Source organism: Bufo bufo, chromosome 1 (genome assembly GCF_905171765.1).
Source record: "Bufo bufo chromosome 1, aBufBuf1.1, whole genome shotgun sequence".
Classification (NCBI taxonomy): domain Eukaryota; kingdom Metazoa; phylum Chordata; class Amphibia; order Anura; family Bufonidae; genus Bufo; species Bufo bufo.
The window spans coordinates 761,840,365-761,852,592 of NC_053389.1; the positions used below are offsets into that span (position 1 = coordinate 761,840,365).

The window sequence follows — 12,228 nt, forward strand, 5'->3', positions numbered from 1 at the left end:
TTCGGTTTAAAGCGTGCGCAGATGCCGTGGTCAGGATTGATCACGGCATTTGAGGAGTTAAATGTCCGCGATCTGCATTACTGCTGGTTGCGGACATTAGCCGCGGGTGTCTGCTAAAAAAAGCAGGCGGCCACCCGTGGCTATGGTGCCCGCAGCGGGCAGGAGCGGGCGCCATCTCTAAACATGCCCAATGACGTACATGTTCGTTCGAGGTTTCATTGTGGTATGTTGCTCCGAAAGGGGCTTGCTTTCCCGGAGGGGTTTAAGCGAAGGCAAGACTGTGGGTTTCCCAGCCTGGAGCCTCCTTCTATCACGGCTGCGGCAGGTAAGTGTGGATAGCATTTATATGTTGCTGTGTAACTTACCTGCCGTACTGTTTATCCCATGGTCTTGCATTCCTGTCTGCTACTTGGCCTCTGGAGACCCCATTCATCCGTGGGGAAGGATGAATGGGTGATCTCTGCCCTGTCATCAGGCCTAGGGCATAGCAGGGATATCAGGGTCCTAGGTTGGTGAGCATGAGCCCCCTTACCTTCTGAGGCGGCTCATGCGCTAGGAGTCTAGGGAGAGCTCAGGGTTACATTAGGAGGTGACCTGCTCCCTGCTATCTGGCGTTGCAGCCACAGCCATTGCACGGTGGGGGGGGGGGGTTCCCCACTCTCCGTCGTGACAGGTATAGAATTACATTTACGGTTGATGTAAGAATAAGTAAACTGTCTCTGCAGTCTCTCTACACTGTCTCTTCCCTCTCCCTGCAGTCTCCCTGGACTCCTCCTGCACTCTCTTTCTGCAATATTCTTCTATTAATCATTTTCAGCAACACTGTCCCTAGCGCATGAGCGCTTGCCACTTCTCTTCCTATGCTCAGTTCACAGAACAGTGGCGGAGACCGTGCGGGATGAGGGTTTTATAGGTTTGTGACATCACAGGGGATGACTATCTGCAGATTGGCTGGCTGCAAGGCATTATGGGTGCTCTTGCGTTCCCGTGCCTGTCTCCTCTACACTTAGTTTCGTGCAGCCGCTATTTTAGGAAAACCTGATTCGTTACCACGAAGCTCTAGGAAATTCTGATTCATTTCTAATCAAAGTTTTCCTAAACCTTGGGCTGAATTCCACTCTGAATGCTCAACACTAATGACCTCCATCTTGCAAGCTGCTTTATTGGATCAAGGGTAAATCTTTCCAATGAGAAGGGGATCATGCAGCATATCAGAGAAGACCATGTTCTCAGAAATTGATTGCCACAATCAGATTTGAAATATCTTATGTTGTTCAAAAGTTATCAACACAGAAAGTTCAAAACTTCAAAGTTCAAACTTCTGTGTTCAGTACCAGGGGCAACACATTGAACACATCAAATAGCTGTGCATCACAGGGAACGTTCCCGGTTGTTGTTGCAAGTTTCTGTATTGATAACTTTTGAACCATAAGAGATATTGCAAATCTGATTGCGGAAATAGATTTCTGAGAAAATTCGGGTCTTTGTTATGCTACGTGAACCCTTTCCCTTTCTAAAAATTTGCCTTTGATCCACTATGGCGGCTTTCAAGATGGCGTCCATGTTCCAGACATAGCCTTCTTGTTGGGGTATTCAGATATTTCATTTTCCCTTTCATTTCTGAAATAAAAGGGTGTCCTGTGATTTTTGATTCACCCTGTACTAGCATTCCCCATGTAATAATAATTCTCAAACATCTATTCTTATAACACTAAGTTGTACTATTTCTTTATTATTCCTGCTGGAAGTTATGAATGAATTACTAGCAGTATGGAAAGAAGGTCCAGGTGGGTGTTATCCATTGGGGGTATTCCCCTGCACAGTTTGATACTGCTAGCACTCAATGGATAGTGTCAGACTATGCAGGGTCACAACCCCTGCTGGTAACACCCAGCTGGACCTTTATTGCAAACTGCTAATTATAAGTTATAGAAGGAATAATAAAGGAATGGAGCATCATAAAGTCAGAAGAATAGATGATCCAAAATTGTCATTTCACGGGGGGTGCAAGTAGTTGATAAAGCAGGTCCTGTTGAATCTGATGGGTGCATTCTAATCTCTTTCCCCCTCCTCTTATCCACAGGTCTCTGTGGTGATGCTGCAGACTGGCGCACCTCTCCCTCGGCCCAACTGGTTGCTGTTCACGGTACGCTTAGCTTCATGCAATCAGATCTTGGATCCTTGGATCTACATTCTCCTCCGGCGGGCGGTTCTACGACGTCTCTGCTGCATTTTTGTGAGAGTTTCACGCGTGCGCGGTGAGAAACCAATTCGTTGGGATCCAAGGGACTTTCAAAGCTCGGGCCGCAGTGAAATCAGCCAATTATAGGTGCTATGCATGAAAATAATGTACAGACATAATTCAGGAATTTTTGGGGGGAGAAAACATATGGACCACTACCTATACCGGATATAATGGACCCTGTGTTTGCATGGTCGACACAGAAGAATCCAAGAGGCTAGATTATGTAGGTCTCTAGTGAACATGTGCATGAAATGAGGACTTCTGCTGGGTAATATTGAGAAGATGACTGTAGTAAGTGCCCTCCTGAACTCACAGATGCTGGCAGGTAACAGCTCTGCACGACTACTGTCTACAGATGGGGACAGTTCATACATACAAGAGAGAAATCACAGCGACTGTTTAACCTCACTTCTTCCTCCTGTCTAATAGTAATAAAAATAGACATGCACTCTCAGTTTATTTGTCTGGTTTATGAATTGCCTCAAAGAGGACTTTTCTCTGCATTGTGCTGTTCCTCTGTTATTCATCCTGGAAATGTGTGAATTAGGCAAGTGCTACACACATTTGTCAACTAAAATGTAGATCACAATATTGTTTTGTGACATCACATCTAATCATCATCTTTGTTGACATCTCATCTAATCATTATCTACAGTATATGTGGACATCACATCTAATCATTGTCTGCGTGGACATCACATCTAATAATTGTCTGCATGGACATCACATCTAGTCATTATCTATGTGGACATCACATCTAGTCATTGTCTATGTGGACATCACATCTAGTCATTGTCTATGTGGACATCACATCTAGTCATTGTCTATGTGGACATCACATTTAGTCATTGTCTATGTGGACATCACATCTAATCATTGTCTATGTGGACATCACATCTAATCATTGTCTATGTGGACATCACATCTAATCATTGTCTGTGTGGACATCACATCTAGTCATTATCTATATGGACATCACATCTAGTCATTATCTATATGGACATCACATCTAATCATCGTCTATATGGACATCACATCTAATCATTATCTAAGTGGACCTCACATCTAATCATTGTCTGCGTGGACATCACATCTAATCATTGTCTGCGTGGACATCACATCTATTCATTAACTATGTGGACATCAAATCTAATCATCGTCTATATGAACATCACATTTAATCATTATCTATATGGACATCACATCTAATCATCATCTATATGAACATCACATCTAATCATTATCTATATGGACATCACATCTAATCATCGTCTATATGAACATCACATCTAATCATTATCTATGTGGACATCACATCACATCATAAAAGGCAGGGGCGGAACAACTTCCATACAGCCAAACAAGCGGCGACGGCCGTTTTGCACTCGCGCGCTTCTTCAGGCCACCAACGTCATCACACTACTGTGTGCTTTATTTCTTACATCATGCGGCTGGGTTGTCATAGTAACTAATGACACTATTCCGCCCGGACGTATTTTCAAATATACTGTACATACAGTCAGAAAACAAACCCCACATACATGGATAAATATAAACATATATCATCTATAAGAATACACTCAAATCATTTTTGTCATTTAGGCCTAATGGGCCCATCGCTTTTGAATGGATAATCCATCTCGCTTCCTTTTGCAACAATAAACGATGTCTATCGCCCCCCTGTGGGGGGTGGGGAACATATTCAATGCCTGCAAAACTCAGAAATCTTGGATCCCCTCCATGTATCTCCCTCATGTGTTCTATTAATCTGGGGCATCCTTTTCCTGATTTAATAGAATTTACATGTTCCCTGAATCTCTCGTACATGCATCTTATTGTTTTTCCTATATAGAAATGGCCACAATGGCACATCACCAAATACACCACATACAGTATGTACTTCTACATGTTATCAAGCTTGTTACTCTGTGACAAATCCCCCCAAAATTCGGGACCTTCCCCTGGGAGTTATATTTACAGAAAGTGCAATTCCCACATCTAAAATTACCCTTAGGTCTACTACCCTGCAACCAACTGCTGTTCCTTTCTTCTACATACTGACTCCTGATCAATCTATCTTTTATGGTATGGCTTCTTCTAAAGGTCACTAATGATTTGTTCTTCATATATTCCATTAGGCTACTGTCATTTTTTAGAATATCCCAATTGTTATAGATCGCCCTTCGTATAGTTTCTGCCATAGGGCTGTATTTAAAGGAGAATGTAAATCTCTTCTGATCATCTCTTCTAGTCCCTTTTCTTTTATTCCCTACTAAGAGATCTGTGTGGACATCACATCTAATCATCATCTATGTGGATATTACATGTAATCATTATCTATGTGGATATCACATCTAATCATCATCTATATGGACATCCCATCTAATCATTGTCTATGTGGACATCACATCTAATCATTATCTATGTGGACCTCACATCTAATCATCATCTATATGAACATCACATCTAATCATCATCTATATGGACATCACATCTAATCATCATCTATGTGGACATCACATCTAATCATCATCTATGTGGACATAACATCTAATCATCGTCTATATGGACATCACATCTAATCATTATCTATGTGGACATAACATCTAATCATCGTCTATATGGACATCACATCTAATCATTATCTATGTGGACATCACATCTAATCATCATCTATATAGACATCACATCTAATCATTATCTATGTGGACATCACATCTAATCATCATCTATATAGACATCACATCTAATCATTATCTAAGTGGACATCACATCTAATCATCATCTATATGGACATCACATCTAATCATCGTCTATATGGACATCACATCTAATCATTATCTATGTGGACATCACATCTAATCATCATCTATGTGGACATCACATCTAATCATTATCTAAGTGGACATCACATCTAATCATTATCTATGTGGACATCACATCTAATCATCATCTATATGGACATCACATCTAATCATCGTCTATGTAAATATAACATCTAATCATTATCTATGCGGACATCACATCTAATCATTGTCTATGTGGACATCACATCTAATCATTGTCTATGTGGACATCACATCTAATCATCTATGTGGACATCACATCTAGTCATTATCTATCTAGACATCACATCTAATCATTGTCTATGCGGACATCACATCTAATCATTATCTATATGGACATCACATCTAATCATCGTCTATGTGAACATCACATCTAATCATTATCTATGTGGACATCACATCTAATCATCATCTATATGGACATCACATCTAATCATTATCTATGTGGACATCACATCTAATCATTATCTATGTGGACATCACATCTAATCATTATCAATGCGGACATCAAATCTAATCATCGTCTATGTGAACATCACATCTAATCATTATCTATGTGGACATCACATCTAATCATCATCTATATGGACATCACATCTAATCATTATCTATATGGACATCACATCTAATCATCGTCTATATGGACATCACATCTAATCATTTTCTAAGTGGACCTCACATCTAATCATTAACTATGTGGACATCACATCTAGTCATTATCTATATGGACATCACATCTAATCATTGTCTATGTAGACATCGCATCTAATCATTATCTATGTGGACACATTGCGACCTTCTATCACCACATACAACTGTCGCCAAAAATCCAACCCAGCAGGACATTGCCATCAGATATAGTGGTGCATATTGTGCGCATCTTCAATTTGCTTGTCGAAATTTGTTCCACAAAAGCAAGTTGCAGACAAATTTTCACAAATTGCCTACATACTCTACATAGTCTGTCATGGTGAGCACTGATTGGGCAGTATCAGGCTATAAGTGACACACGCTTTTTATGAAGGGAATGCTAACACCCACTTGTCAATTTAGTAATAAATTTCCAGGAGGAATACCAGAGGACCAAAACAATGCAGCTTTCTAAGAAAAGATGCCCCAGAAATGTTATTTTATGGGAATCACAGGTATTTACTAAAACAGACAAGTCAGGAGGTCTGCAGCTTCTGGAAGACTTAAAGACTTAGGCGATTAATGAGAAGTATAGATGCTAATTATTAGATTACTAAAATGACAGGTTCTGTAGGATCTGTAAGACATTCGGAAAAGGAAGACAAAAGGGAAATGAGCTACGCTATCATCCCAGGTGAGTAACATTTTAAAGTGATAGTCCAGTTTATTTTTTTTCTCTGTGTAGGGCTCTTCCCCTACAAATGACCTTGAGAATTCTTTAAGGGAACCCTTCATCATGAACATGCAGTGCAATCCGCAGGCAGCAGGTTATAGAGCAGGAGGAGCTGAGCAGATTGATGTATAGTTTTATGGGAGAAGATTCAGTAAAACCTGTGATTTGTTCATTTCTATCCCTGTTTAGTCTGACCTTTTACGTCAAGGAGCCGGTCCTATCAGTGACTGACAGTTACAGTATATAGGAAAGGATGTCAATCACTGATAGGGCCGCCTCCTACAAAGCCCAGAATGAGCATGGATATCAATAAATGAGTGAAATACAAGTTTTACTGAATCTTTTTCCTTAAAACTATACACTCACCTAAAGAATTATTAGGAACACCTGTTCTATTTCTCATTAATGCAATTATCTATTCAACCAATCACATGGCAGTTGCTTCAATGCATTTAGGGATGTGCTCCTGGTCAAGCCAATCTCCTGAACTCCAAACTGAATGTCAGAATGGGAAAGAAAGGTGATTTAAGCAATTTTGAGCGTGGCATGGTTGTTGGTGCCAGACGGGCCGGTCTGAGTATTTCACAATCTACTCAGTTACTGGGATTTTCACGCACAACCATTTCTAGGGTTTACAAAGAATAATGTGAAAAGGGAAAAACATCCAGTATGCGTCAGTCCTGTGGGCAAAAATGCCTTGTGGATGCTGGAGGTCAGAGGAGAATGGGCCGACTGATTCAAGCTGATAGAAGAGCAACGTTGACTGAAATAACCATTCGTTACAACCGAGGCATGCAGCAAAGCATTTGTGAAGCCACAACACGCACAACCTTGAGGCGGATGGGCTACAACAGCAGAAGACCCCACCGGGTACCACTCATCTCCACTACAAATAGGAAAAAGAGGCTACAATTTGCACGAGCTCACCAAAATTGGACTGTTGAAGACTGGAAAAATGTTGCCTGGTCTGATGAGTCTCGATTTCTGTTGAGACATTCAAATGGTAGAGTCCGAATTTGGCGTAAACAGAATGAGAACATGTATCCATCATGCCTTGTTACCACTGTGCAGGCTGGTGGTAGTGTTGTAATGGTGTGGGGGATGTTTTCTGGGCACACTTTAGGCCCCTTAGTGCCAATTGGGCATCGTTTAAATACCACGGGCTACCTGAGCATTGTTTCTGACCATGTCCATCCCTTCATGACCACCATGTATCCATCCTCTGATGGCTACTTCCAGCTGGATAATGCATCATGTCACAAAACTTGAATCATTTCAAATTGGTTTCTTGAACATGACAATGAGTTCACTGTACTAAAATGGCCCCCACAGTCACCAGATCTCCACCCAATAGAGCATCTTTGGGATGTGGTGGAACGGGAGCTTCGTGCCCTGGATGTGCATCCCTCAAATCTCCATCAACTGCAAGATGCTATCCTATCAATATGGGCCAACAGTTCTAAAGAATGCTATCAGCACCTTGTTGAATAAATGCCACGTAGAATTAAGGCAGTTCTGAAGGCAAAAGGGGGTCCAACACCGTATTAGTATGGTGTTCCTAATAATTCTTTAGGTGAGTGTATATCAATCTGCTCAGCTCCTCCTGCTCTATAATACTCTGCCTGCAGATTGCACTACATGCTCATGGTGACAGGTTCCCTTTAAATCTAGGTCATCCTACATAGAAGATTTCCTGTGTTTAGCCTATTATGTGTTAATGGCTCTGTTGTACATCCTATATACCCGCACAGAATTCAGCCCTCTCTGCAGGACCTATGTGATTAAGAATAATTACTCTAATTAAACCCTACAGGACCTGTTGTCTCACCAGCTGCTGGTTTCAAGAACTATATATGAAGATCTCATAGACCGTCCTTTGGTATTGCACGAATCTCCAGACGTTCTGTCACTACACGTCACTTATACCCTTTTCATAGAGGATTTTTATGTAAATCTGTTGGGTCCCATTAAAAGTCAGCTGGGTCTATTGTTGATCTCTTTGAATGATGACTTTATCTAGTGCATCCAAGTCATATAGTGCAAGATCCACACTCATCTATCTGAACAGGTTTAGGTGGACCAGAAGTAGTTGAAAACTCTTATGATGACCCAGTAGTTAGCTCTGTTCATGGGGTTTGAATCTGACCAAGGAAACATCTGTGTGACGTGTATTGGTTTATTCTGGCTACCTCCCACATTCCGACAGGTTCCAAATTTAGGTTGTGAGCCCCAATGGGGACAGGCACGTATGCGAGTAACAACAATCTCTGTACAGCGCTGTGGAATATGTAAGTGCTATATAGATTAGCAGATAAGGATGCACTCACATGGCCAAATTAGTAATTAGTGTGGGGTCTGTAGGCAGATTTTGGCAAAAAAGGAAGAGGATCCCATGACATGGAAGATCAAAAACCTTTCCCAAAAGAAAACATTTCCTGCTTTTCCTGATGGAATCCTCTCCCATATTTGACAGGAATTGTATGGATCTCACATTGGCTCAGAAATATGGCTGTGAATACATCTTAGGAATGGAGGGAACAAGATGGAACTACTCATGGACACTGATCTAATGCTTTCAAACAATCTGCTCGATCATAGAGAGAACTTTGAGGCTGTTCAGTTACAGCTGCACAATCCTCTCTATCCCCTCCCTGCACTCATCTGTCCCTGTTACAAGGACAAGACATAGCCTCCTCCCTGCCTTAGATCACAAGGGATACACTTATTAACCTCTTCTCTACTCTAGACCACCAGGGATGAAGACATTAACCCCTTCACTGCCATACACAGACAAGAATACTGACATTAAACTCATCACTGCCATAGACCAACATGATGCATACATCAAACACTTCACTGCCCTAGACCACCAGCCTCAGTGTCATTAACCTCTTCTCTGACCTAGACTATAAGGGGTACTGATAACCCCTTCTCTGCCCTAGACCACTTGAGATCCTAGCAGTAACCTTTTCTCTGTCCGTGACACACGCTTTTTATGAAGGGAATGCTAACACCCACTTGTCAATTTAGTAATAAATTTCCAGGAGGAATACCAGAGGACCAAAACAATGCAGCTTTCTAAGAAAAGATGCCCCAGAAATGTTATTTTATGGGAATCACAGGTATTTACTAAAACAGACAAGTCAGGAGGTCTGCAGCTTCTGGAAGACTTAAAGACTTAGGCGATTAATGAGAAGTATAGATGCTAATTATTAGATTACTAAAATGACAGGTTCTGTAGGATCTGTAAGACATTCGGAAAAGGAAGACAAAAGGGAAATGAGCTACGCTATCATCCCAGGTGAGTAACATTTTAAAGTGATAGTCCAGTTTATTTTTTTTCTCTGTGTAGGGCTCTTCCCCTACAAATGACCTTGAGAATTCTTTAAGGGAACCCTTCATCATGAACATGCAGTGCAATCCGCAGGCAGCAGGTTATAGAGCAGGAGGAGCTGAGCAGATTGATGTATAGTTTTATGGGAGAAGATTCAGTAAAACCTGTGATTTGTTCATTTCTATCCCTGTTTAGTCTGACCTTTTACGTCAAGGAGCCGGTCCTATCAGTGACTGACAGTTACAGTATATAGGAAAGGATGTCAATCACTGATAGGGCCGCCTCCTACAAAGCCCAGAATGAGCATGGATATCAATAAATGAGTGAAATACAAGTTTTACTGAATCTTTTTCCTTAAAACTATACACTCACCTAAAGAATTATTAGGAACACCTGTTCTATTTCTCATTAATGCAATTATCTATTCAACCAATCACATGGCAGTTGCTTCAATGCATTTAGGGATGTGCTCCTGGTCAAGCCAATCTCCTGAACTCCAAACTGAATGTCAGAATGGGAAAGAAAGGTGATTTAAGCAATTTTGAGCGTGGCATGGTTGTTGGTGCCAGACGGGCCGGTCTGAGTATTTCACAATCTACTCAGTTACTGGGATTTTCACGCACAACCATTTCTAGGGTTTACAAAGAATGGTGTGAAAAGGGAAAAACATCCAGTATGCGTCAGTCCTGTGGGCAAAAATGCCTTGTGGATGCTGGAGGTCAGAGGAGAATGGGCCGACTGATTCAAGCTGATAGAAGAGCAACGTTGACTGAAATAACCATTCGTTACAACCGAGGCATGCAGCAAAGCATTTGTGAAGCCACAACACGCACAACCTTGAGGCGGATGGGCTACAACAGCAGAAGACCCCACCGGGTACCACTCATCTCCACTACAAATAGGAAAAAGAGGCTACAATTTGCACGAGCTCACCAAAATTGGACTGTTGAAGACTGGAAAAATGTTGCCTGGTCTGATGAGTCTCGATTTCTGTTGAGACATTCAAATGGTAGAGTCCGAATTTGGCGTAAACAGAATGAGAACATGTATCCATCATGCCTTGTTACCACTGTGCAGGCTGGTGGTAGTGTTGTAATGGTGTGGGGGATGTTTTCTGGGCACACTTTAGGCCCCTTAGTGCCAATTGGGCATCGTTTAAATACCACGGGCTACCTGAGCATTGTTTCTGACCATGTCCATCCCTTCATGACCACCATGTATCCATCCTCTGATGGCTACTTCCAGCTGGATAATGCATCATGTCACAAAACTTGAATCATTTCAAATTGGTTTCTTGAACATGACAATGAGTTCACTGTACTAAAATGGCCCCCACAGTCACCAGATCTCCACCCAATAGAGCATCTTTGGGATGTGGTGGAACGGGAGCTTCGTGCCCTGGATGTGCATCCCTCAAATCTCCATCAACTGCAAGATGCTATCCTATCAATATGGGCCAACAGTTCTAAAGAATGCTATCAGCACCTTGTTGAATAAATGCCACGTAGAATTAAGGCAGTTCTGAAGGCAAAAGGGGGTCCAACACCGTATTAGTATGGTGTTCCTAATAATTCTTTAGGTGAGTGTATATCAATCTGCTCAGCTCCTCCTGCTCTATAATACTCTGCCTGCAGATTGCACTACATGCTCATGGTGACAGGTTCCCTTTAAATCTAGGTCATCCTACATAGAAGATTTCCTGTGTTTAGCCTATTATGTGTTAATGGCTCTGTTGTACATCCTATATACCCGCACAGAATTCAGCCCTCTCTGCAGGACCTATGTGATTAAGAATAATTACTCTAATTAAACCCTACAGGACCTGTTGTCTCACCAGCTGCTGGTTTCAAGAACTATATATGAAGATCTCATAGACCGTCCTTTGGTATTGCACGAATCTCCAGACGTTCTGTCACTACACGTCACTTATACCCTTTTCATAGAGGATTTTTATGTAAATCTGTTGGGTCCCATTAAAAGTCAGCTGGGTCTATTGTTGATCTCTTTGAATGATGACTTTATCTAGTGCATCCAAGTCATATAGTGCAAGATCCACACTCATCTATCTGAACAGGTTTAGGTGGACCAGAAGTAGTTGAAAACTCTTATGATGACCCAGTAGTTAGCTCTGTTCATGGGGTTTGAATCTGACCAAGGAAACATCTGTGTGACGTGTATTGGTTTATTCTGGCTACCTCCCACATTCCGACAGGTTCCAAATTTAGGTTGTGAGCCCCAATGGGGACAGGCACGTATGCGAGTAACAACAATCTCTGTACAGCGCTGTGGAATATGTAAGTGCTATATAGATTAGCAGATAAGGATGCACTCACATGGCCAAATTAGTAATTAGTGTGGGGTCTGTAGGCAGATTTTGGCAAAAAAGGAAGAGGATCCCATGACATGGAAGATCAAAAACCTTTCCCAAAAGAAAACATTT

The 12,228-nt window shown here is 41.6% G+C and overlaps 1 protein-coding gene across 1 annotated transcript in view; it reads left to right on the top strand.

The window, feature by feature from the left end:
- Window positions 1-2,329, top strand: part of PTGER1 (prostaglandin E receptor 1) — a 28,316-nt gene extending 25,987 nt beyond the window's left edge. The window contains exon 2 of the mRNA XM_040414657.1: window positions 2,084-2,329. Within this exon, the coding sequence (XP_040270591.1) occupies window positions 2,084-2,329 (246 nt within the window). The remainder of the gene's footprint in view (window positions 1-2,083) is intronic.
- Window positions 2,330-12,228: the final 9,899 nt, after the last annotated feature.